Genomic DNA, 24,015 nt, shown 5'->3' on the forward strand with positions numbered 1-24,015 from the left:
ATAAATAAAAATTTTATATTTTAGGATTTACATCAGTTGTATAGAGAATTAGGATTTCATTGCTTTTCTAAATTATTATAGGTATATAGTAGTAGTGGTGTTAAGGGTGTGATGATGTGTGTATCTGTTGTTAGTGTGATGTGATGAGTAGTTGATTAAGTAGTGGTTTTTTCGATTTTTTAGCCTTTTGGATCAAGTATGGGGGACCGTGGTGGATATACGATCCCTTTGGTTGAGTGTTTCATGAATGGGTTAATATATTATAGTGTTGAGTGTTATATGTGTCTCTCAATAGGTTGTATGCAGAGGGGGTAAAGAATCGGAGGCAGTATATCTAATTTATGTTTCCGATATATATAGTATGCTCTTAGTATATATATATATGGGTGAGTGTGTGGTAGTGTTGATGGTGGGGTGTATAATATATATATATATATAGAAAATAAAATTTATGAGATCTTAAATCGGTTAAAATTTTATATATAATTTAACCTTTTTATAGTTGAGTTGTACTTTTATATCTAGATTGGGCTAAAAATTAAATAATAAAAAGTTATATTATATATATAATTATTTATTTATATATAAATATAATATATATGTATTCGAGCGGTTATTGAGCCGAACACGAGCGAGCTGACCCTATCTCATATTTGGCACGTTTATTAAACAAACTGAAAAATTCAGCTCGTATCTAATTCATTTACTAAACGAGCGATTCGATCGCAAAATCATTTCGAGTCTACCACGAGCCGGATCGCCACCCTGTTGTTGGTTGGTTTTTAATTTTTCCACCCAAAACTAAACTAAATTTTTTTATTTATAAATTTTTCAAAGTGAAAACAAACTATTTATAGTGAAAACCGAATCAAACCAAACCTAACCAAACCAAAACTATTGGTTTAGTTTGGTTTGATTTTATGGGTTTTTAGGTTCCATGCCTATCACGTGTTACTCGTCTGGTAGATGTAAAAATAATAATAATAATAATAACAAATTCATTAGAGCCAATCATGTCTAATTATAGGGGATTTTTTTTTGTGAGCACTTAATGGCTAGCAAATATATGTGTATATATATTTTGCAATAATTACGTTATTAATAATGCAGATCACATTTTAATTATTTATATTTAATTTAATGTTTTTAACAAGCCTTTTTAAAGTTGGAAAATACAGGTCCGGGCCATCATAATCTCGATCCCCCGTGGCTCTTCAATGTAACGGTTACATATAATGGTTATGAGCCTAATTCGTGCCACGCGGTACACAGCGCGATCCGTATACGTAGATCGTATCTTGTATAAGCAGATCAACAGTGCAGACTAATCAATCGAGCCAAACACGTGGGCTAACTTGTGTTGATCCGTTCCGCTCATCATTAATTAAAAGTACAACCGATCTCGGGCTCATTTCGACCGTGGATCACTGGCCTCGGCGCTACAAATACTCCATCCCGCCATGCGCACGAATCTTAAAGCAATTTGGTCGGCGGGCTATGCAGTCTCGTACGGTTACCGTTGCGATCTCTGTTAAATTTTTGTTTTGAAGAAATTAAAACAAAATCAGATAATAAGGCTACATGAAAACAAAGAGAATTCTACTACTCTGAGAATAACTGTCGAATTGCTTCGCATAATTTAGCATCACATCACATCACATCGGATCAAAAAAATTCTGAGTTTGAATCTCACCATGCTTGCCACAATCATTTGCATGCATATATCATCAAAGTAGAAACTGCTTCTGAGAAAGCTTCTGGGCCAACAACTGAAGCTCTATATAAATATATCCCCAGACAGATCAAATAGATCAAATAATCACCAAATAGATCAAATAATCTTCTATTTGAACAACACTCATAAACCATGTTTTCGCCAACCAGCACAAGCCTCTTTCGGAAAGAAAAAACTGCAACTAGAATGAAAATAACTCGAGAGAAATTCAGAGGCAAATCAAATTGGATAAAGCGGGGTCAAATTCAAGAGGTAAGTCGATCCAACATAAATATACAAGAAATTTTGCCCATATGGTCGTGCATTCGAGAGTGACAGCAAACTCATATACATCTTAATCTGGAGCTTCTAACCCATACAGGATAAAAAGGAAAAAAAAGAAAAATAAAAGAAGAAGGTAGCATATTATTGTAAATTTTATTAGAGTATGAGTGAGGATGCAAATCCTGCAATGCGCTATCTGATTTTAAAGGGGGGAAGGGAAAAAGGACATGGTTGCATGCTTGGTATCTGTCTTGTTCCCTCAAACAAAGCTTATGAACATAATAAGATAGTAGTGCGACCTCAAAACGCCGCCCATCCAGATGCTGTACTCTTCGCTGTTCCTGATCCGGTCGTACTCGGTAGGCTTCGCTGGAAAATCACAAATAACTAAACGATGAGCAAGGGCGGAAAAGGATAAAGTCATGACATTACGATACTCAAGGTGTCGTCCAACGTCGAAAGTGTGTCACAATCCAATTACGGAAACCCAGTAGATAGAGATTAACCTCTTAAAGACTAATGATACATGTTTTAGCATATGTATATTTTCCTCTTTTTTTTCCGCCTCGTTTCGTGGTATTTGAGGCTAAAGCACCTAAGGAATGGGTTTCTTTGTTTTCTTTCTTGAGGGTTTGTTTCAGAGCACTTCGATGGTTTTTGTTTGGAAATGGAAGGCATGCAGTAGTAACTTTCCTAAGTTTAAACAGCCGAAAGAGTTTGCCACAACAATGACAAAAATAACAAATCCTGTTTTAAAGTTATTTTGACGTTCAAAAATTTAGAGCGGAAAAGAAAGCATAACAATGCCAAGAGAAATGTTGTATTATTGGTCTCGAGCCTAAGTAAACAGGAAATTAATACAGATTGTATTATTAACCAGAGCATGCAAACTCGTGTGCACGCATGATGAAGAGATTGCGAGAATGGAAAAGAGAAGAAAAGAAGAAAAGGAAGGTATAAGATTCGCGAAGAACCTCAATAGCCGAAAGATCAGAGAAGGGATCGGCACTGCGCCTTGTAGATTCTTTTGGAGGCTTCAGTCCAGCAGTTTGTCCGGCAGTCATCCTGGCAACTGCAGGGTCATTAGGTGGGGGCGGGAGAGGAGTCCTAATCTTTCCGGCTCCACCAGGAGGTGGTGCGAGAAGCCCACACCCCTTTTGCTTTCCAGCCACCGAAAGCATGCCGCTCCCGCTAGTCGGCTTGTTCTTCACATTTATCCTGATGGTTTCTCCTTCCTTGATTAGTAGCAATACCCAAAACAGAAAAAAAAAAACAGAAAAAGAAACAGAAAGAACGAAGAAGCATGATCAGAATACATATAAGAAGGATAATAGTAGTGGGAAGAATAGAATGCATTAGTTGGCAAACAAGGCTAGAAGAACAGAAGAAATGGAAAATTATCACATCAAAAAGGAAACCCTAGCTTTGTATGTATAAGGGATGCAAGCAACGTGCCATATATTGACATACGAAAAGCACTTAAAGGCAGACGAAGGAGGACGAGGAACACGTCACTTCATTAATAAGAAAGAAAGAAATCCTACCATGAAATATCAAAACTTACTGAAGCACGTTTAGATTTATACCTGTAGACAAATTAACTTGCATGGACAAGATAATTTCATCAGCAAGCACCTTTATATAAAGAACAATTGGCAAACATCACTCACCCAATCCATTACGAAATAATTCCACTAAGAAAGCACTACGCAATAGTATGAAAACTTAACTTATAGATATAGAGTGTTAGTTTCCGATAGCAACAAAGAGCCCATGGACATATTACCCACGGCGTACATTTTCTTATAAGTAGAAACGAGCACAAAGTAGAAATTTCCATATCAACCAATAACCACATGTAAAAAGGTTAAGTCAGCGTCTTTCTGAAATTTAAACTTAAAAAGCGCAGTCCTAATACAAAGAAGGGCGGAACAAAACAAAAGAAGCTTCTAACATCCTAATAGAGCATAGTAGTTCTAAAAGGCAAAAAATTTACATGCCCAGCCAGAAATAACAGTTAAAAGGCTAAAAGATGTAACAACCTAATAACCAGAAACACCAGTAGCAAGTAACTAGTATGTTTTGCAAGTTTATAAGATTCATCAACTGAACAATGCTATATAGAGAACTTAGTGTCACTATGTGTACTCTACCATCAATGTGCGTATAGTATAAGTACTCATACCTTCAATCTATGGTTCACTGCAGGATGGATATCAATCTGTCTCTCCTCGCTCTCCTCGCCCTCCACCTCCTTCTCATGCTCCCTCTTAACATACTTTTCATGGTCAGATAGCGCGACATTGAAATCAAACGCTTCATTACGCTCATTAAACCCTAGACCGATGAAGGCGTGCTTGCCCTGGCCATCCTCGATCTTGAGCACGAAGTATCGGGACGAGTCGAGCACGGTCTCGACCGAGTTTTCGCGCTGGCCAGGGAGGACGAAGCAGGCGGCAAAGAGGTCCCCAGAGTTGGGGTCCTCAAGGCGGATCTCACACCGCTCACCGCACGACACCACGCGGAGGCGCCCCGACCAGATCTTGTCCGACTGGAGCCACTCGCCGCACTTATACCCGCCGCTGGTGCTGCGGGGCGGGATCTTGTACACCGACACCTCACGCACCACCAGAAGCGTGTGCTCGAACGCCTCCTCTTCGTCAAAGGAGGACGACATCTTCTCGCTTAACATTGGAGATCAATCTACACAAGTATCAAAATCTTGCAAAGTGCGATTTATCTCAATTTTTTTAAAAAAAACATTAAATTAAACGGCATTCCAATGGCTTTTAATGAGAATCAAGAAGATCATATGCAAAACAAATAGAAAAGCTCCCGAGTGTTGCAAACCTCTTCAGATCCTTTTCTCTACAAATCTTGTTAAATTTTTTTTTTTTTACTGGTAAATCTAAAAAAGAGATTAATTTGCTCGACATAATAATAATCTACACCACTCTGACAACAAAATGCGATCACAAGATCCGCAAAATTGCTATGAACTACTCAAATCTTAACGAAGATCTCCTGAAGCTCCCACTGGGATCTCCCGATCTTGGATATTAGCAATCATCAAATTTTTTGTGAAATGCGATTGGATTCGGCGAAAAAGGCCGAGATTTAGTAAGATTCGATGGATTTTGACGGGGAAAAAGCGGATCAGAAGTGCGAAAAACGGGGAAAGATTAGGGTTTCGTACCTTTTCGGAGATCGGAGGATAGAGGGTGGGGAGGGGATCGGGGAAGAGATTGGGATGGGGGGATCGGGAAGATTTGAAGGGTTTGGAGGGGGTGTGGTGAGGTGAAAAAGGCGACGACGCGGAGACGTGGGAGCGAAGGGAGAAATGGGGGAGGAGAGAGAGTGGGGAGGTTGGAGCGGGGTAGGAAGGGGGAGTTTTATTACGAAATTACCCTTCGTTATATAATTTTTGTTTTAAAAAAAACTAAAATACATAAAACTCCATATAAATATCCAATCTTCTTTTTTTTTTCACTTTTCTCCCTTCACTTTCAAATATTTATACTTCACCTCAAAATTTTAATTTATTACATTTAGTCCCTTTCCTTATTTAGGGATTGGTTACTATTCTTTCCAATTTTTATATTATATCAAAAATATTCTTAGAAATAATAAAAATATATTAAAACATTATTTTTTTCTTATAGAATAAGTAAAAAGAATTTGATCATTTCGTCTTCTCCATTGATACTGTAAACTCCTAAAAAAGTATTTCTAAAATTTTAAATGGGTAAAAACACAAAAATTTAAAATTCAGAAGGACAGAGTTCAAACATGTGTATTTATGTGAGAATTTTTTATATTTTGGCCAAAAAAATTTGCCCTTTGATGTTATTTACAAAGATTGCTATTCTTTTCAATCAACCAAAGGTAAAAAAGATACACGACTCTCTAGAAGTATGAGTTATTTTGAGTCTGCTCTTTAATATTTTAAAATTTTAATTTTACTATTCAAACTTTTAATTTATTAAATTTGAGTTTGAGTCGGTCAATGAAATTTTGACTACAAAATTTAATTGCGTTGTTTATTTTTACAAGTTTACTTAGCATATTTTATACAATTTTTTGTAACTATAAATTCATTAAAGTAAGTAATTAGCTTAAATTTTGAAGTCAAAATATCGTTTACTAACTCAAATCAAACAAATTAAAAGATTAAAAAAATAAAATCAAAAATTTAAATAGTTGGATAGCCCATTGAAAACAGTACTTAGTTTAGATAGGTTCTATATTTTTGTTACTTAAACCAAATTATACTGTGTTTCCATCATACTCCCAACCTTTTTTCTTGTTATTAATTTGGGTTGTTATATTTTTAGAAAAAAAATGTAAAGATTTAAACCTACAAGAAAATTCGATTTGGGTTCTTTGAATAACAAAGAACTCCCTTAGAGGAGTATGATTTTTTTCTTCTTTTTTTTCTATAACCACATATGTTTTCGATGGCAATTGTTTTTGCAATTTTATATCATTGGATGGGAAAAAATTATAAAAACTTTTAGATATTTTGGGTCTTTCAAAACATGAAAGCATCACAATTTTATATCATTGGATGAGAAAAAATTATAAAAACTTTTAGATATTTTGGGTCTTTCAAAACATGAAAGCGATGCTTTTAACTACCACGCGTCCTTAATATGTGTGTGTTTATATATTTCTGAACTAAGCTATCATACTATTAATAGCACCAAGTCATTGATGCTACTAAGTTTTAGTCTTTAGATAAAGAGATGTGCGGTTAAAATAATAGTAATTCTTTTTAGGGTTTAGCCGATGGTAGGCGGAATAGTATGATTTAAAGGGTGAAAAGGATCAAAAGGATAAATCTAATGATAGAAAACTTGGTAGTACCAAATACTTAGTGCTATTGATAGCACAGTAGTCGGATCTTTATGCTGACACATTTGGAACGGCTCTCCCTTCTTAAATCGACGAACGTTTCGCGTGGGGCTTCGATATGGAGAGAGCAACGGTTGCTGATTACGAAAGATGAAAACGACACTTAAATGATGCAGTTAAAACTACAGAATAACAAATTAAGCCAAAAAAAAAAAAGGGTAAACGACTGGAAGTGTATTTGAAGTTAGGCCATGACAAAATCACAAGATGTATTTTTACCAAGCCATCATAAACATCAGATTACATAAAGTTGATATAGTAGCCAAAACTAGCCAACAAACAAAAAAAAACAGCAGCATCAGACCTGAACTGAATCAACTGTTTTTTGCACAGTTTTAGAGAACTATCAGAACTTCTTCCTGTGTTCAGATCTCTGCGTACTCTTGCGCGTTCGCCTTCGCAGCCCGTTTTAGTGCCCTACTCCTGAGGGGAGACGAACTAGGAGATGTATCGTCGAATTGCCAACAACACCGGAACTTTCGAGAGTTTTTTCCTCCTGAAGAACAGATCCCTCGTGGACGAGCAAGTGCTTCTCCAGCTTGTGCTGCAGCTTCTTTTCAATCTTAACCATGATGTCGGCCACCGTTTCATTCTCCTCCACCAACACCGTCAACGTCTTGCCTTCCCACGTCCTGACGAAGACCTGCACTGGAGATAGCTGCAATTCGAGAAGGGAGTTATCACCGATTTTGTGATCATACAAAGTAAGATTCTCCCGAAGCAACTTTCCACTATAGTAAAGTCTCTTGTTCTGTGTAGGAACACTCGCCAAGTTTTCGATCATCAATTTAACGTCCGCGATGCTATACCAGCTTCTCGCATGAAGTTTTATGGTTTTGGTAGGCATAATCGCGACAAAGATATGCAGCTCATCTGTCGGGCACAATATTACATGAAGTGTCGCGTTTTCTTTTACACCGCATGCAATTAATATTTGGTGATCCTCGAGAAATTCGCCTAAGTACATGACCTTTTGTAGTTTTGAAGGGACTCCTTCCTTTTCACGGATTGCCATCTTTACGCTAAGGATCGTATCTGATTTCCTCACATTCAACTCGATCGTCTTCTCTCTCGATGGTATTCTGACAAATATCTGCATTCCGTCGATGACGTACAGGTTGATAGTGGAGTTCAGCGGGATGTTGTAATCTGCAAGCGTCTTATCCCCCTCCAAGTGAGTGCCAGCGAAAAATAACTCCTGCTGCCTTGCGCCAATTCTCTCCGCAGCACAAACCTTTTCTTTGATGTCATTGATTGTGCTCGTGCCGTCGACATCTACAGAAACTATTTTCATCCACCTCAGAAAGATCTACAATTCAGCACTAAAGATCATCAGGATGAGCAAACAACTGAAAGAAGAAACAAAGAGAGATTTGAAACTGCACTGAAATTGCACAAAATGACATCTTTCCTTTCATACAGAATTACCAGAAATGATGGTACGTATATCGCGAATATAGACCCTCTAGCATTCGGCTTCTCACCGTAAGATTAGAGTGTGAAATTTTCACAATCAGTGTTTATGACACCACTAGATATGTCTTTTATATTGCTTTGTCAAAAATCAATATAGCTTTATAGATAATCATCCTTTAGTGTACAATTTACTTGGCCAACAACTTGTAGGACGTGTTTGGTTCGATGTCGGTGTCGGAATCGGAATCAAAATAAGCTGGAATCGGAATCGAAATGACTCATTACCTAATTTTGTTTGGTTCATCCCCTGAATCGGAATCGGAATAACTCATTGTCATTACCGGTGTTTGGTTATGGTGGATATAAAAAATGTAATCAAATTAATATGCTAACATTATCTTTATAATGTTACACTCAGAAATCGAATCGAAATGAGACTCCCGCGTACCAAACATCCACAAACGGATTCACCCATTCCGATTCCGATTCCGATTCCAGGGTGAAAAAGAATCCGATTCCAGGGTGAAAAAGAGGCGAACCAAACACGCCCGTAGTGTTAGTGAATCCAATCAAGCATTTACAATTTATTCTTTTAAAAGGGCAATCAATTGTAACAAGATCGTCCAAGAAAGATCTCATTTATTAATTCCAAAAATGCAAGAACAAAAAACATAACCATGTTTAAACATTAAAGATCTATTATCACAACTGTTAAATATATTTCTGGTCCGTTTTTTATTACATCCATTCTTAACCATACAACACGAACTAAATAATTGCATCCATGTGTTCAAAGAAGAAACCGGAACCTTAGAGGGTTTGGTGGATTCCGTGGCGCTCCCATCATCGGAGTTCGAGCTGTGCGTATCCTCCGTCGCAGTTGCTTCAGAGGATCCCCAACTCATTTTGTTCACCAATTTCCGATGGAGAGAGAGAGAGAGAGAGAGAGGGGGCGATTTTAAGTAAGAAGATTATAGTTAATGCCAAAGCCCTTTGATCGGACGCCTTTTTCTTTTTCTTTTTCGGAAAGAAAAGAAAAAGGATGTACAGAGAAAATCAACATTTCTATTTTTGAAATAAATATTTAAAATCCTGATTGAATGCATGAATATTTTATTCAAAATATTTTTATAATTAAATAATATTGGATTGATGGAATGTCTGATTAAATGTCTGAGTTGGATACTTTATTTAGCGTTTGCGGCAGGTACTAACCATGTGCGTCAAAACATTTTAAAAAGCAAAAAAACCAAACTTCTTTCCATTGGACTAATATATTATCACACAAGATAAAATTATTATTGGATAAGTTACTCAGACATCCAAGCATGAAGCAAATTTTGTTTATTTTGTTAATTAGATCCCTCTACTTCATCAAATAGTCCGATAGGTCTCTTTTCTCAGATCGAAATTACTCATCGCATATTCATTTTGGTTGCAGGTCTTGCATTCGGAGATCACGCATTATGCGCAATCTACTTCAAGTTTACCAAACATGCCCTAAGAAGCAGTTTCTTGAGATTTCAACACCTAATATTGGCACTTGATAGACACACTTTTAAGCTTCACCTTGAGCAGTAATATAAATGCACTCCTGCGTATTAGAGCTGTAAAACTACAGGTCAAGTACAAGCATCGAGAAGTGAATAATTGAGGTTTCATTACACAAAGGTATTGCCCATTGAAACTTAAAATCGAAGAGAAGAGAAGAGAGGAGAGCTGCCGAACCCATCACTTGAGAAGAGATCTCGCGAGGTGCTCCCTTGCTGTAGCTAGAGCTTGCGAGATTGTCTGGTAGTAGAAAGATTCCGTAAGAATCATTAAATCTATAATTTGTACGAATTATCGACTGAGGCCAAGTTTAGAAACGCATTTCCTAAATGAAAACCTGAAGCAGTTTGGAGCTCTGCTCCAGGTTCCAACCGCCATTCTATTAGCAGAGGAGGAGCAGAAATTGAAATTTAAGGCGCTTTTCGGATTTTTTTTTGGATAGCTTTAAAGCATCAAAGCAGAGCCATACTGCCATTAGGAGAACACATCACAAACAAGGCCTGGGGATGAATACGGGAATTACCTGCTCCGAAAAGGGAACAGCACCGTCAACGGCATTAGTCGCGACTTTTCCGGCAATGACATTTGCATCTGTTTCCAAGATTATCCTGCAATAATGCAAAGAATGCGGGAATGCTAAGGACATATGCATACTGCAAGTTCCAACATGGGCGCCCGAGAATTGATTATTCTGACATCCTTTTTTAAGTACTTATGTATAGCAATTAAATTACAATTAATTCGAGCCCTGACTTCACCACAACACTGCGCGAAAATATGGCTATAGGTTATTGTACAGAGCTAAGCTTGATCAGAATGAGAGAGTCAAATCCTTACTGTTGAGGTAAATCTAACAATTCTAACTACAAGGTACTTCGAGCTTGGTGAGAGCTTTTCTAGTTTGCATTTTGAGATAATCTTCAGTTACCATCATAGATATTTTATTAGTTTAACCTTTATCTTATATTGGTAAAGTTAACGCTTAACAGACTAGAGTATAAATTTGATTTATGAAGTAAACGAAAACTATAGAATCTATACCCGCCATCAGCAATTTCATCAATGCAAAGAAGAATCAGGTCCAAGTTCTCAAGTGCAGTCCTCTTCTCAACATCATTCCTGAGCAAAGGAAATGCACATTAAGAAAAACAGCTAAGTACTGAACGAAATTGAGAGAAGGGGGAAAAAAGAAGAGAAAGAAAGAGCGCGAGACCTCAGGAGAAGGGTAACAGCATCATAGAAACCCTGAAGAACACTCGCCAAGATGAGTTCATTCTCATCATCACCCGCAGTAACAAAGAAGTGCAGGTCGTGAATAAACTTGTAGACAACGAGATAACCGTCAAACATTGTTATCTCAGCTGCAAAAGAACAATGGTACTTGGTCGTTAGGGTTCACAAATTTCCGTTCGGCTGTAGATGGTAAAGCTTCATTCTTTGTTTAAAAAGAAGCTGATTGAAAAGGTTAGGACCTTGAAGGCTTGAACCAACAAGTTCATGACACACATTGGGCCAAAAGACTTAATTGACCATATTTACAGCATAAGAAAATCTAAGGAATAGATAAGACTTTAAGAAGTTTCAGTATTAAATGAAGTGAGAAAAACAGAGTTCCATATGATCAGCCATCTAAAAGTATCATACATTCATGAATGAACTAATGAGTCTCTTGGTTTGAGTTGCCTTTTCCAATGTTATTGATGCAATCAAAGATACATTCACCTGATAGAAATTATGTAATCAAAGATCACCTCTGCCTAGGAATTCGTAGTGTGATTGATCATCACAAAGTTTACATCAAGCTTCCATTCTATTGTGCAATCATAGCTTGTTGTTATATGTGCATAGAGAACAATTCATCTACCACATCCATATATCCAATATCCTAGATGAACACTCACACTTTACTGTACGCAATAAATATAAAACAAGTTGAAGACAATCAGAGACAGATAAAGAATGATTTATACATGCATGAAAACATGTGTGCATATATGCATGCGTACATTTTAAACTGAACATAGGGAATCATGGATACTTCGCACAGGCATACATGCAGAGAGTAATGGCTTTCATGTAAACGACAAAATAATAAATGCACATAAAACTGAATCTCTACCCAAATCATAAATGCATCACCTTCCGTGCGTGCATTTGTCTTCAAAGTCTTTGTGAAGACAGACTTCTCAAAGGCCAACTTTGCAGCATGAGTAGGCCAATCATCTGAAAAGTACTTGACAGCCACACGCTTCCCCTCTGAATCCAGAAGTAAAATGTTCTTCACGGAAGGGCAAGAGTCCTAGAAAGAAAAGATGGTTCCGTAATCTTCATAAAGGACAAATGAAGGAGATATATAAAACATATACATATGAATGAGCAGTAGTGAAACATGATAAGTTTAAACAATAGGAGATCAAACCCCCTAAAACTACCATCAACCACATTACTTCTAAATGTTGCTCTATTATATGATCAAAACAACGCAGTCTGCTAGAGAAGCTCAAAATCAAGTGAATCAGAGAGAAAGTAGGCCACACATAAGAGAAAAGCACAGGAATTAAAGTAAGGTGATTAGGATGTCTTTCATTCACTTCGTCCTTTCAATCCACACAATCAAACCAAATTACGATGTGAATAGCTGGCATCCAACCTCCCTAGACATTCTTCTACAAGGCCCCTTATAGAATTTCTGTTCCGTAAAACAACCTTTGCATTGTTGCTGTCCTACGTAAACTCAGATTTATTACAAGGACTCAAAAGGAAAAATATTAACAGGCTTACGAAGTAATGTGACAGAATAAATAACTATATCTGCAACCAACATTGAAATAAGTCCTACATTCTAGTAGAGTGACAAATTACATCTTATAAAGCACAAAGTCTCTGATATTAAAGCCCTTCATATCCCATATATCTGGGAATGTTCTAGTGGATAGAATTGTCAAATCAATTGCTATAGCTAGTTTCCTCAAATTAGTCCTGTATAAACCTGTATCCCAGTTTAGTAATTTATACACTTCAGTTCTATGAGAAGTAGATAAGAATGTACAGGAACCCTCAGCCTTAACATTTGGCATTTTGAATTCGATCTCTCAATTATTTTTCTTTTGATTGACACACTCTTAATTGTTATTTTATTGAATTAAGTTATTTCAAAAAATAAATTGGAGATTGTTTTTAAATCCAATACTGATTCAGTTAAATTTAACTGTTTTGAATGTTTTTTTCCTGCTGATGAAGCTCGGATTTCAGGCTGATAAAGAATGAAACCATTAATTTTACCGAATCCCCAATACTATTTAGGAAAATGACTCAGATCCAAGCAATTAAAAGTTGAAGGGGTGTCAATCAAAAAAAAGTTGGAAGGCCACTTCCAAAATGGCCTATGATTGAGGTAGTCTCCTAAGAAGTAAAATCCAAGGAACCAAGCATCAGAATGCTAGAGAAATATACAATTAGAGGAAGCAGAAAAAAAAATATGCAAAAAGTTCAAATCGACCAACCTTTGAGTAGTCTCTGAATTCATGGCCCATGATCTTCGATTCTGGCATGGATAATAGAAACAAAATGAGAAATATCAGCATCAGAATCCAACATAATAAATCTAGATCGCATCAAAAGTTAGCATCACAATGAGCAATTTTAGCATGATTACAGAAACATATGACAAAAATCAGCATCAGAATCCAACATACCAAACCTAAACTACATCAAAACTTATCATCATAGTGACAAAAAATAGCATCATTACAGAAACAAATGCTAAAAATCAGCATCAGAATCCAACATCGTAACCTCTAAATAGATCAAAACCTTACATTAAAGCACCCATTACTCCAATCCACCAAACTACACCCTATAGATCGAAACCAAACAACCACCACTGGTGGAGATCCAACGAGTTAGTTCAAACAGATCTAGAAAGGCATCATAATTCGAGAGGAAATAGATCCGAAAATCGGAAGCAAGTTAAGAAAAGGATCGGAACAAATTCGAAGATCCAAAGCTATAAAGAGGTGGATTCGAGTGCGAAATGGGGAGAGGGTGAGAGGTTGGTACGTACGAGCGAATCTAGGGTTCCGCGAGATCTGATCCCGAAGCCTTCCGAGCAAGAGAGTTTGAGCGAGAGAGAGATGGAGGGAGGAGAGAGGGAGGGTATTATGTGGGCTACATGGACCCGTGGACCCGGTTATGCGGTTTTCGGGAAAATTTTATGCTAAACCTGTAGACCAGGTCCAGTAGAGCACTGAACTTGCTGTATCACTGTATGTTGTGTAAATTGCATTCCTAGTCCCTAGCTTTGTTCGATTGAGATCTCAGTCCCTACTTCATGATCGATGGTGGCGGGTTATTGCCTATGTACATGTCTACTACTATTTGACACGTACATAAAACCGTTATAATGAAAAGAAACAATTTTTTTAAAAAAATGAATAATTTATAATGTATTACATATTACACGTTTCTTTCAAGTCTCGTATTTTTAGAATAAAACAAAATTTTACTTTAAAATTTAAGAGTTTTTGTACCTTGGAGTCTTGGATAGTGTTGTTGTATTGCAACACGAGTAAATACTCGAAGAGTTCTAAGACATGCTCTAAAACTTATCAGACGCAAAAAAAACACAAGTTAAAAGCCCTTTGTGCTTCAATGAAGAGGAAGACGACGGCGATGACGACGACTTAGCAAACAAAAAAGATGGGCACATTCCATGCAATTGTATGCGCGGGAAATAAGTTTCTCCATCCTTTAATTAAACAAAAACAGATCAAGCACAAATAGCCTAAGGTTTGTTCTGCGCAACTGCAGATCAAATGAAAAGCTGAAGAATTGGAGCAAGAAGTACAAGATAGGTGGTAAACGAATAAAGCCACCTTCGAGAAAAATACATGTGTAAGTGTGTAGCTTCGCAATGAACAAAATGCGAATGCAGAGCAAACACTCGCGGAAGACGTAGGTTGCTCAAAATTTGTACCCCAATACTTTATTATAAACCTATCTCAAGATTTCAGTAGATCTAAAAAAGCAAAATTCCAATGCCAAATTTCACAGTTGTTGCTCCAGTAATCTAAACACTGCGATGGATTTCCTTTATATATATAAAAAAGAATGTCGAGAACAATGTCACTGGGAGAGAGTTCCCGCAGCTTCCACAGCTTTCTCCGCTGCATCGTCCAAATCTTCTGCGGTGATCAAGGTCATTCCGCTTTCCTGCACGACAAGGATAATTAAGATAGGTGAGCTTTGTTGTTTAATAAGAGGAACAAGATACCGTACCGTATCGGACGGCTCCATACCTTAAGAATTCTTTTCCCTTGTTCAACATTAGTGCCTTCCAAGCGAACGATCACAGGTACTTTCAATGAAACCTGAGAAATAAAATTAGCGTTAGTTGGCACCTCGATCTCCGACCTTTTCCCGATATGTACTATGCATGCGAAATTACGAACATGTTTAGCTGCATTGACTATTCCACTTGCTATCACATCACATTTCATGATTCCGCCAAAAATGTTCACCAAAATTGCCTTAACTTTGTCATCCGATGTCAGTATCTTAAATGCTTCCACCACCTGAGCAGAGATATTGCCATAAAAAAGATATCATACATTCATACATAAAAAAAATCTGAGGCATATAGCAGTGCGATCCAAAGTAAATCTTCTTATAAAGAATCTATTATCAATGTAGTTTCTTTACATGATAATTTTCAATCAACATTAAACATAGTTATTTTATATAACACTTTGTTAAACAACAATGCTTCTAAATGACATTAGATCTTGAAATGAAACATATACCTGGCCTTCAGATGCGTTGCCACCAACATCAAGAAAATTCGCAGGTGTCCCTCCATGCAATTTTATAATGTCCATTGTAGCCATGGCTAGACCCGCACCATTCACCATGCAACCAATTTCCCCATCCAACCCAATATAATTCAAATCTGCCTTGGCAGCAGCGACCTGGAAAAGCGAGGGACTAAGAACGAATATATGAATGGTAAATAAAGACAACTCGACATCGAGTCATTCAGAAACTAATGTAGAAACTTCAATGTCAGACGTTCAAAGAAAGTCTGGTTCATCAGCTTCAATAGTCAGGCATAAAAGTACAAAGCCAATAGCAAATCCATGTTTAGCCCTTTATGAAAGAACAAGAGTCAACTTAGTACATCATGCATGCAGTAAATCCAAGTGGAATCGCTTATGTGAAATCAGAGAGAGAGAGAGAGAGAGAGAGAGAGAGAGAGAGCTCACTGTCATAAATATTGTATTTAATGTAATGTATCAGTTAAAATACTGTTTCAATCACCATTCAAACTACATTCGAAAACGTTTGTTTACTTGAAGCTATCAATCTCCACCTTTAGTCACCCTTCTCTAGATACTTGTCAAGTCAATATATATATATATATATATTAAGATACAAATAATTTAAGAAGAGACATAAAGCTAATATAAAATACTACTATTCTCAAAAAGTTATAATCTGTTACCTTAATAACATTTTGTATTAAAGGTATCTCCCATTGTATTATTGATATAAATAGGTATCCCTCGCAAATTTAGCAAACCAGAATGTATACAAATATCAAGAACCTAACATAATTTCTCTCTTTGACCATGATGCAACCTAATGAACTGAGAAGAGCTCTAGGGAATTACATGAAATAACAAATATGCTGTTTGGATATAGTAATAAGGGACAGTGCGTTTCACAAATGCAGGAGAAAGTAAGAGCTTATATGCAAAAGTCCGAACGAAAATCATAACAATGCAATACTTCTCTGGGGTCTTCTTGAGTTGGATCACGAAGAGCAAATATCTCCTTCTGCCTAAAAGCAGCATTATCATCAAAGTTCAACTTTGCATCAGCTGCTACAAGCTGCTTATCAGATGTCTCAGCCATCGGATTTATCTGGGAAAAAGAAAGATTAGGAACAAAAATAAAAGTTCATACAAGCATACGGTAGATGCACCAAAAGTTGAATAGGTCCTTGACTGCATACCTCTAATAATGTGCAGTCACATTTGCAGAAAAGTTCATACAGCTTTTTCACTTGTTCTATACAAGCATTTCTGTCAGCTACCTTAGGTGCCAAACCATCAACAACTTTAGCAGCATCTTCATCTGTGATTCCCTTGAAAACATCAACAGGAACCTAGCAATTGAAAGATATATAAGTTAGGAAGGCAGTTTATACAGCTGTTAAGCAACTACCAATCAATTCAACTTGCAACCCATGCTAGGAATATGTGGGCAGATAGAAAAGAAATAAAGATGACCTTAATGATCATATCAGGGTACTTTTCTGCAAGGTCTTCAATGCTAGTTCCTCCCTTGCTGCAAGCTATAATGAGCTGAAAAAAAAAGAATGATGACTCAGAAAAGTACTTGGCTATAATGCTAAGGAAGAGCGACTCAAAATCTACCAAACAGATAATGAATTACATCAAAAGAAAAAGAATATGCATCTGATTCCCGCGAATATTTCAGCCATGTCTATGACCACATAAATGTGTGAATCATATACTAAGATGAACATAACTGTGAAAAGCAGCATTTACTCTGTCTAAAAGTATGTCTAAAGGTGAACAATATACTAAGATGGACATAACTGTGAAGAGCAACATTTACTCTGTGTAAAAACATGTCTAAAACCATAAATTATGATAGAAGGGAGTAATATTATGATAGATGGGAGGAAATAAGAAATTGGGGAACCTTGAAAACTACTAATTTCTTCCTGATAAAAGTCACTTGAGGGTTGAAAGTTGGCTGCAAACTTAGGCCATTCTTTCAAAAGCACTGGGGAACTTAGAAAACCACTAATTTTCTCCTGGTAAAAGTCACTTGAGGGTTGAAAGTTGGCTGCAAAATTAGGTTATTCTTTCAAAATCTTTCACAAGTTCTAATAGTGTTTTGGCCATCACATAGTGAAAGAGAAGGTAGTGACAATGTGGATGGTCTAGTGGCTCTACCTTAAAGCAGATCTTAATAAAAGCAAACCCCCTACTTTCATACGGAAAGACTGAGATATAAGTACATACATGATGTTCCATGAGCAGAAAAATGACAACAAATTATGAAAGATAATACAGGAACAAAACAGAAGCTTAATTACACTCATGCAAAGTCAGAAAAGAATTGAAAGTAAGCATGTTGTCTTTTAAGTAACATGAGATTGCAAGTAATAAAAAAAAAAAGCTATTGGATTTAAAACGTACTGGACCAGCAGTTTTCCGATCAAGCGTAATAGCAAAGTACATCTCATTAACAAGTGACAGCTTCTGACACAAGTAAACCTGTAAAAAGCCAAATGAACAAAATGTAGCATTTCCCACACCAAAAAATGATTTTTTTAAAAAAGGATATGATAAGAAACATAAACAAGAAGCAACTACAATCCAGCAAACTTACATGTCAAAAACTGAAATTGAGGTGAAAACATAATGGAATAGCATATAAGATAAAGTATGAAAACCTCACAGGATCCAAATCAACTACTTACAAGCACAATCAAGAACTATACAACAATTTCACCATCTCTAAGAGAATACAAGGATAATGGTTTCAGCTAAATATCAAAAAATGAAAAAGGAAGGAAAGGAGAGAAAGGTAGACAAAATAAGAATTCTATCTGGAAAAACTACTTAATAGAATAACAGTCGTGTATGACGGATTGAAAAATGTGCAAGTTGCTAACCAAATTATGAACGCACCAAAAAAAGAACACAAGAGCTAAATCTGGTCGTAAGTTAGGATGTCAATGGGTATGGATACCCAAAATATTATCCGAACCCGAACCCGAACCCGAACGAGATGGGTTTACCTGAGCTAAACGAATATGGATTCAATTATGGGTATAGAAAATAAAAACCTGACGGATATGGATACGGGTATGGATTTTATATTTACCCGACCCAAACCTGAACCCGAATAAATTATATAACATTTTGATATCTAGAGATTGTATTAGATATTTAAAGAATGTATTGTTGTCTTTAACTATTTGAATTTGCGCTTTTCTTATCTAGATATTGATATTGTATGGCATGAATGTTTTAATGTTGTATTTGATTGTGTTTTGAAATTTTATTTTGAAAATTTTGACTATAATATATTTTGAAATATGATAAAGAGAAATCATTATTTCGGGTTCGGGTTTTCAGGTTCGGGTTCGGGTTTCGGATTTTTGGTCAGGTTCGGATATGGGTATGGATTTTTAAAACCCGCCAGGTTTGGGTCCGAGTTCGGGTTTTAATATGGTTTTCGGGTTCGGGTTTTTGAAAACCCGACCCAAACCCGACCCGTTGACATCCCTACTCGTAAGTCACTGTATGCTATGACTCAAATTAAAACATAAAAAGGGTTCCAGAAACTTAGGCTCTCCATATGAGCACAATTTATTACAGAACATACAAAAAAAGAAAACATTAGTTATTAGCACAGGCTAACTTAGTTACAGAGAAACCTCATCGATAAATACAGAATGTTCTCAAGAGTATTGATCCTCACCTTGCTCACAACCTTCCCTTGCGGACCTGTTTGCTTGGTGACAAGAATCTGGCCCAGCATTTTACCTGTAAAAATAAATGAAAGAGTTCAATTAACCAAATGGGCCATAGTTTTCATTCTACCAACAAAACACTCAGCTAATCTTGCATGATTCCTTTATTGTAATAAATTCCTTAAAAGGAAATATTTTACATCCCCAAGTTGAGAACATAGAACTTCCAACTTTACATATCTAAACATCAAAATTTGACCAAAAAATAGGGGGAAAAAAATGAATACAATAAAAACATCCCCTAACCTGCTAGATCTTCCACCTCCTCAGTCTTAACAATATGCACTCCACCCTTCAGTCCACTTTTGAAGGTTCCCAATCCTCTTCCACCAGCAAGAATTTGGCTCTTCACAACAACCTGCAGCATAGATAATGGAAGATATTTTAATACAATGAAAATTGACAGCATAATCAGCTGTGAAATAGGAAAAGAAGAACAGAAATGATATTGACGAAAGAAGAACTACTAGGGGAACAAAGTGTTTCAACTAAAGGTGCATTTAGTTGGAGGTGAGGAGTAGATACTGAAGAAGATTACCTCATTTTCGTTAGGGAAGAAGCTTTTGATAGTATCCTTAACCTCATCGACAGAAGAAACGGCCACTCCCTTCGGAACATTTATCCCATACTTGCTCATCAATTCAGCACCCTGCGGCAAAAGCATTATGAATCAAAACAAAAATGAACTATATCCCAACTATTTTTTCAGATGTGATTTATTTCCCTAAATTGAATCAGCGATTCGTCAAATCTAACAGCTCCATTACTTATTATTCATTAACAACAAAATCCACAATTCTCTTCAGCTGAAGAAGTGTTCATAACAGTTAAGATTAATAAAATTGCTATAAAATTTAACAAATCACCCAATCTAATTAATGAAGAATACCTTAAATCAGCCAATTCAAAGAACAATAGTTAAGATGCTTATTTCAAAATAGCTTACAGTACATTTTAATCTATATTTATTCAGCAACTACCACCAAAAACAATCAAAATTAGCAAATTCGTTAAGAGATCGGATCAAATGAAAACGAAAATCTCTTAGACAAATCACACTTTATTTTCTCTTCAGAAACTTCATCAAATCCGATCAAAACAAAGAACAATTAGGTTAGGGGAAAAAAAACAAAAAAGTGCATGGAATCAAGACCTGGTACTCATGGATGTTGAGGCGCCGCAGCTGTTGCTGTTGCCATTTCCCCGCAAGCGAGAGAGATCGGCTCACGAGCCTCCCAATTGATCCCCTCACCATCGCCCTAGCAAGATCAACAACAAATTCGATCAGAAACCCAAACCCTAGGGAGCAAGGAAAGGACAATAGATCCGATCGGAAACCCAAATCCTAGAGAGCAAGGAAAAGACATGTACCTCGTCGACTAACACTAGTTTTCTGTCTCTAGGCACTTCCCCGTTTTCGCTCTCTTTTCTCACTCTACCTCTGTAGAATTTTTTATTTTTTGGACCACGAAATAAATAGCAAATATTTTTCTCTTTGGGCTCCAAAAACATGTAGGTGATAAAAACGTATTAGGGCGTATTAATATTAACTAAGTGCACGTGCAATGCACATTGTATAAAATATTAAAAATATACAACGTCCAAGGAGGACGACATCTTCTCGCTTAACATTGGAGATCAAACTACACAAGTATCAAAATCATAAGAGGTGCGATTTATCTCAATTTACTAAACCTTAAATTAAAGGGCATTCCAATGGCTTTTAATGAGAATCAAGAAGATCATATGCAAGACAAATTGAAAAGTTCCCGAGTGTTGGAAACCTCTTCAGATCCTTTTCTCTACAAATCTTTCTTTTTCTTTTTTTACTGGTAAATCTTAAAACAGAAAAGATTAATTTGCTCGACATAAAAATAATCTACACCTCTCCAACAACAAAATGCGATCACAACATCTGCAAAATTGTTATGAACTACTCAAATCTTAACGAAGATCTCCTGAAGCACCCACTGGGATTTCCCGATGTTGGATATGAACAAACATCAATTTTTTTGTTAAATACGATTGGATTCGGCGAAAAGGGCCGAGATATAGTGAGATTTGATGGATTTTGAGGGGGGGAGGTGGGGAATTAGGGTTTCGTACCTTTTTGGAGATCGGAGGAGAGACGGGGAGGGGATCGGGGAAGAGATTGGGGGGCGCTGATGCGAAAAGGGATCAGGGGATCGGAGAGATTTGAAGGGTTTGGATTGGGGTGGGGGGTGTGGGTGTGTGGAAAAGGCGACGGCGCGGAGAAAGTTGGAGCCAAGGGAGAAACGGGGAGGAGAGAATGGGGAGGTTGGAGCGGGGTAGGGACGAGGAGTTCGATGACGAAGTTACCCTTCGCTATTAAAAAAAAAAAAAAAAAACCAAAATACATAAAAACTCTATTTGAATGCTTTTTTTTTTTTTTGCTCACTTTCAAAAACACACTTTTTTCTTCTTTTTTTTTTTAAGGGACGACTGTTTGAGTTCACCAAAAGTGTAGTATCGAAAGTGATACTTTTAAAAGTAACGTCTTATAGATTATTTGGTTTACGAAAGTGGAATATAAAAAGTCACTTTACGAAAGTGCTGAATAAAGTAGTTATAAACTAAAATCTCACTTTTTACTTCGGCTCATAAAAAATTCGGAAGTCACCGAAAGTGGAGAGCTTAGCTAAGAGATTATATTTGGTCTTAACTTTAATATTTAATTTATTTTTAAAGTTTAATTTTACTTTAAATATTGAATTAAATTATGATATATATTTGAATTTTATTTGTGAAATAAAATTCAATATAAATTTAAATTCAAATTTAATAAACTTTATATTTAAATTTAAATTTTAAATTTTATTTAAAGTTGAATTCTAGAATTTAAATTTAAATCTTAAATTTTACATTTTAATCAAATTATTTTTAGTTAAGAACTTCAATTTGAAATTTGAATTCAAATTATTCCAAATATAATTTCAAATTATTAAATAAAATTTAAATTTAAAATTTAAATTTTCAAGTTAAAATTCAAATTTAAATTTAAATTTGTTATCTACATTTAACTTCAATAATGAGTTTCAGTCTGAATTTGAATTCAAATTATGAATTTAAATGTTCGATTCGAATTGTGATTTAAACTCATATTTTAATTTAAATTTAAATATTAATTTAAATTGTGAATTCATATTTGAATCCAGAATTTAAGATCAATGAGTGAATTAATATATGATTCAAATTATAAATTCAAATTTGAATAAATGTTCTAATTTTTGTGTTGAACTTTTATTTTAAAATTTAATTTCACTTATAAGTTATAACTTAAATTTTAAATTCAAATTGTAAATTAAATTTATATTTTAAATTTTAATTATAAATTCAACTGAGATTTACTTTTAAATTTAAATTTTAAAATATAACTTTGAATTCTAAATATTAATTTAAATTTATATTTTTAATTTAAATTACAAGTATAAGTAGTTTGTTTATATTTTTACCTTTTTGTATATAATTTAATAATAAAAAAAATATAAAATTATAGTTTTAATTTTTACTTTATAACAACCAAACAATCGAACTGAAAAGTCACTTTTATAAAAGTCACTTTTTCTAATTCGCCGACTTTCAAGTAACCAAGCATCCCCTAAAATTTTTTTAAGGTTATAATATAATAGCCAGACTCTCTCAATCTATATATATATATATATATAGAGAGAGAGAGAGAACTAGGCTGGAATACTATAAAATAGAACTAATGACTTTGTGCTATTAAATTTTCTACCTTTGAATTAAAAGATGTGTGGTTAGAATGATGTGGTGGTTAGTTGAATAGTATATTCGAACGGTTAAAAATGATAAAAAAGGTAAATCTAACGGTAGAAAACTTGATAGCACCAAATACCTCGTGCTATCGATAATATCCCAGCCAGACTCTATATATATATATATATATATTTAAAGTTAAGCTAAAATACTCTTAAAAGCACCAAGAGGTTGGCGCTTTTGAGTTTTTAACCTTTGGATGGAGAAATGTAAGGTTGGGATGATGATGGTTGGTGGTGGTATGTGGAATAGTGTTTGATTTAAGAGCTCTTAGTAATTAAGAAGTAGATCCAAGGGCTAAAAATCTAGAAACACCGAAGGAGTGATACTTCTAAAAGTATTCTAACTCAATTATATATATATATATATAATAATAATAATAATAATAATAATATAGGGTTACTTGCATACACATCCCTGCAAACATAGTGAATTACAGAAATATCCCTGCAAAATGGAAATTCCATAAGTTATCCCTACAAAAGTCTTAAGTTATGCAGATATGTCCCTACCGTTAAGGTCTGTTAAAAAATTTCGTTAACCACAGTTAAAAACTTAATCATGGTTAATTAATAACGTAAATTGACGGTTTTACCTTTCTTCCTCTTCCTCCTCTTCCTCTTCCATCTTCTTCCTCGCCGGCGGTGGCGGCGACAGCGACGGCGGTAGCGATGGCGACGGCGGCGGCGGCCCTCTCCCTCTTCCTCTTCCTCTTCCTCTTCTCTCTTCCTCTCCCTCTTCCCTCTTCCCCCTTCTTCTTCCC

At 35.8% G+C, this 24,015-nt stretch overlaps 4 protein-coding genes across 9 annotated transcripts; all 4 read right to left on the reverse strand.

Moving 5' to 3' along the window:
* LOC109713963 (uncharacterized protein At1g03900) lies at positions 1,943–5,360 on the reverse strand. 3 transcript variants are annotated; one of them, XM_020238293.1, is made up of 4 exons: positions 5,196–5,360; positions 4,185–4,683; positions 2,974–3,234; positions 1,943–2,368 (listed from the first exon to the last, which is right to left on the reverse strand). In XM_020238293.1, exons 2-4 carry the CDS (start codon positions 4,674–4,676, stop codon positions 2,300–2,302), a joined length of 822 nt encoding a protein of 273 aa, XP_020093882.1. In that variant the 5' UTR covers positions 4,677–4,683; positions 5,196–5,360; the 3' UTR covers positions 1,943–2,299. The 3 variants fall into 3 exon arrangements, with proteins under 3 accessions (XP_020093882.1, XP_020093879.1, XP_020093880.1); XM_020238290.1 differs by having other exon boundaries at positions 4,185–4,702; XM_020238291.1 differs by having other exon boundaries at positions 4,185–4,720.
* On the reverse strand, positions 7,091–9,739 carry LOC109713968 (polyubiquitin-like). Its single transcript, XM_020238297.1, has 2 exons — positions 9,139–9,739; positions 7,091–8,222 (listed from the first exon to the last, which is right to left on the reverse strand). The coding sequence occupies exons 1-2, from the start codon at positions 9,232–9,234 to the stop codon at positions 7,323–7,325; spliced, it is 996 nt and encodes a 331-aa protein (XP_020093886.1). The 5' UTR covers positions 9,235–9,739; the 3' UTR covers positions 7,091–7,322.
* Positions 9,900–14,089, reverse strand: LOC109713969 (coatomer subunit zeta-2). Of its 3 annotated transcripts, none has more exons than XM_020238299.1 (7): positions 13,944–14,089; positions 13,384–13,424; positions 12,020–12,179; positions 11,094–11,241; positions 10,922–10,999; positions 10,404–10,488; positions 9,900–10,120 (listed from the first exon to the last, which is right to left on the reverse strand). In XM_020238299.1, the coding sequence occupies exons 2-7, from the start codon at positions 13,411–13,413 to the stop codon at positions 10,061–10,063; spliced, it is 561 nt and encodes a 186-aa protein (XP_020093888.1). In that variant the 5' UTR covers positions 13,414–13,424; positions 13,944–14,089; the 3' UTR covers positions 9,900–10,060. The 3 variants fall into 3 exon arrangements, with proteins under 3 accessions (XP_020093888.1, XP_020093889.1, XP_020093887.1); XM_020238300.1 differs by having other exon boundaries at positions 13,940–14,062; XM_020238298.1 differs by lacking the exon at positions 13,944–14,089 and adding an exon at positions 13,699–13,717.
* On the reverse strand, positions 14,823–21,769 carry LOC109713966 (succinate--CoA ligase [ADP-forming] subunit beta, mitochondrial). 2 transcript variants are annotated; one of them, XM_020238295.1, is made up of 13 exons: positions 21,561–21,769; positions 20,608–20,713; positions 19,993–20,103; positions 19,701–19,812; positions 19,403–19,467; positions 18,112–18,189; positions 17,170–17,244; positions 16,893–17,045; positions 16,667–16,801; positions 15,682–15,846; positions 15,331–15,453; positions 15,178–15,249; positions 14,823–15,091 (listed from the first exon to the last, which is right to left on the reverse strand). In XM_020238295.1, exons 2-13 carry the CDS (start codon positions 20,707–20,709, stop codon positions 15,005–15,007), a joined length of 1,278 nt encoding a protein of 425 aa, XP_020093884.1. In that variant the 5' UTR covers positions 20,710–20,713; positions 21,561–21,769; the 3' UTR covers positions 14,823–15,004. The 2 variants fall into 2 exon arrangements, with proteins under 2 accessions (XP_020093884.1, XP_020093885.1); XM_020238296.1 differs by lacking the exon at positions 21,561–21,769 and adding an exon at positions 20,826–20,855.

This window comes from Ananas comosus, linkage group 8 (assembly GCF_001540865.1).
Source record: "Ananas comosus cultivar F153 linkage group 8, ASM154086v1, whole genome shotgun sequence".
NCBI lineage: Eukaryota > Viridiplantae > Streptophyta > Magnoliopsida > Poales > Bromeliaceae > Ananas > Ananas comosus.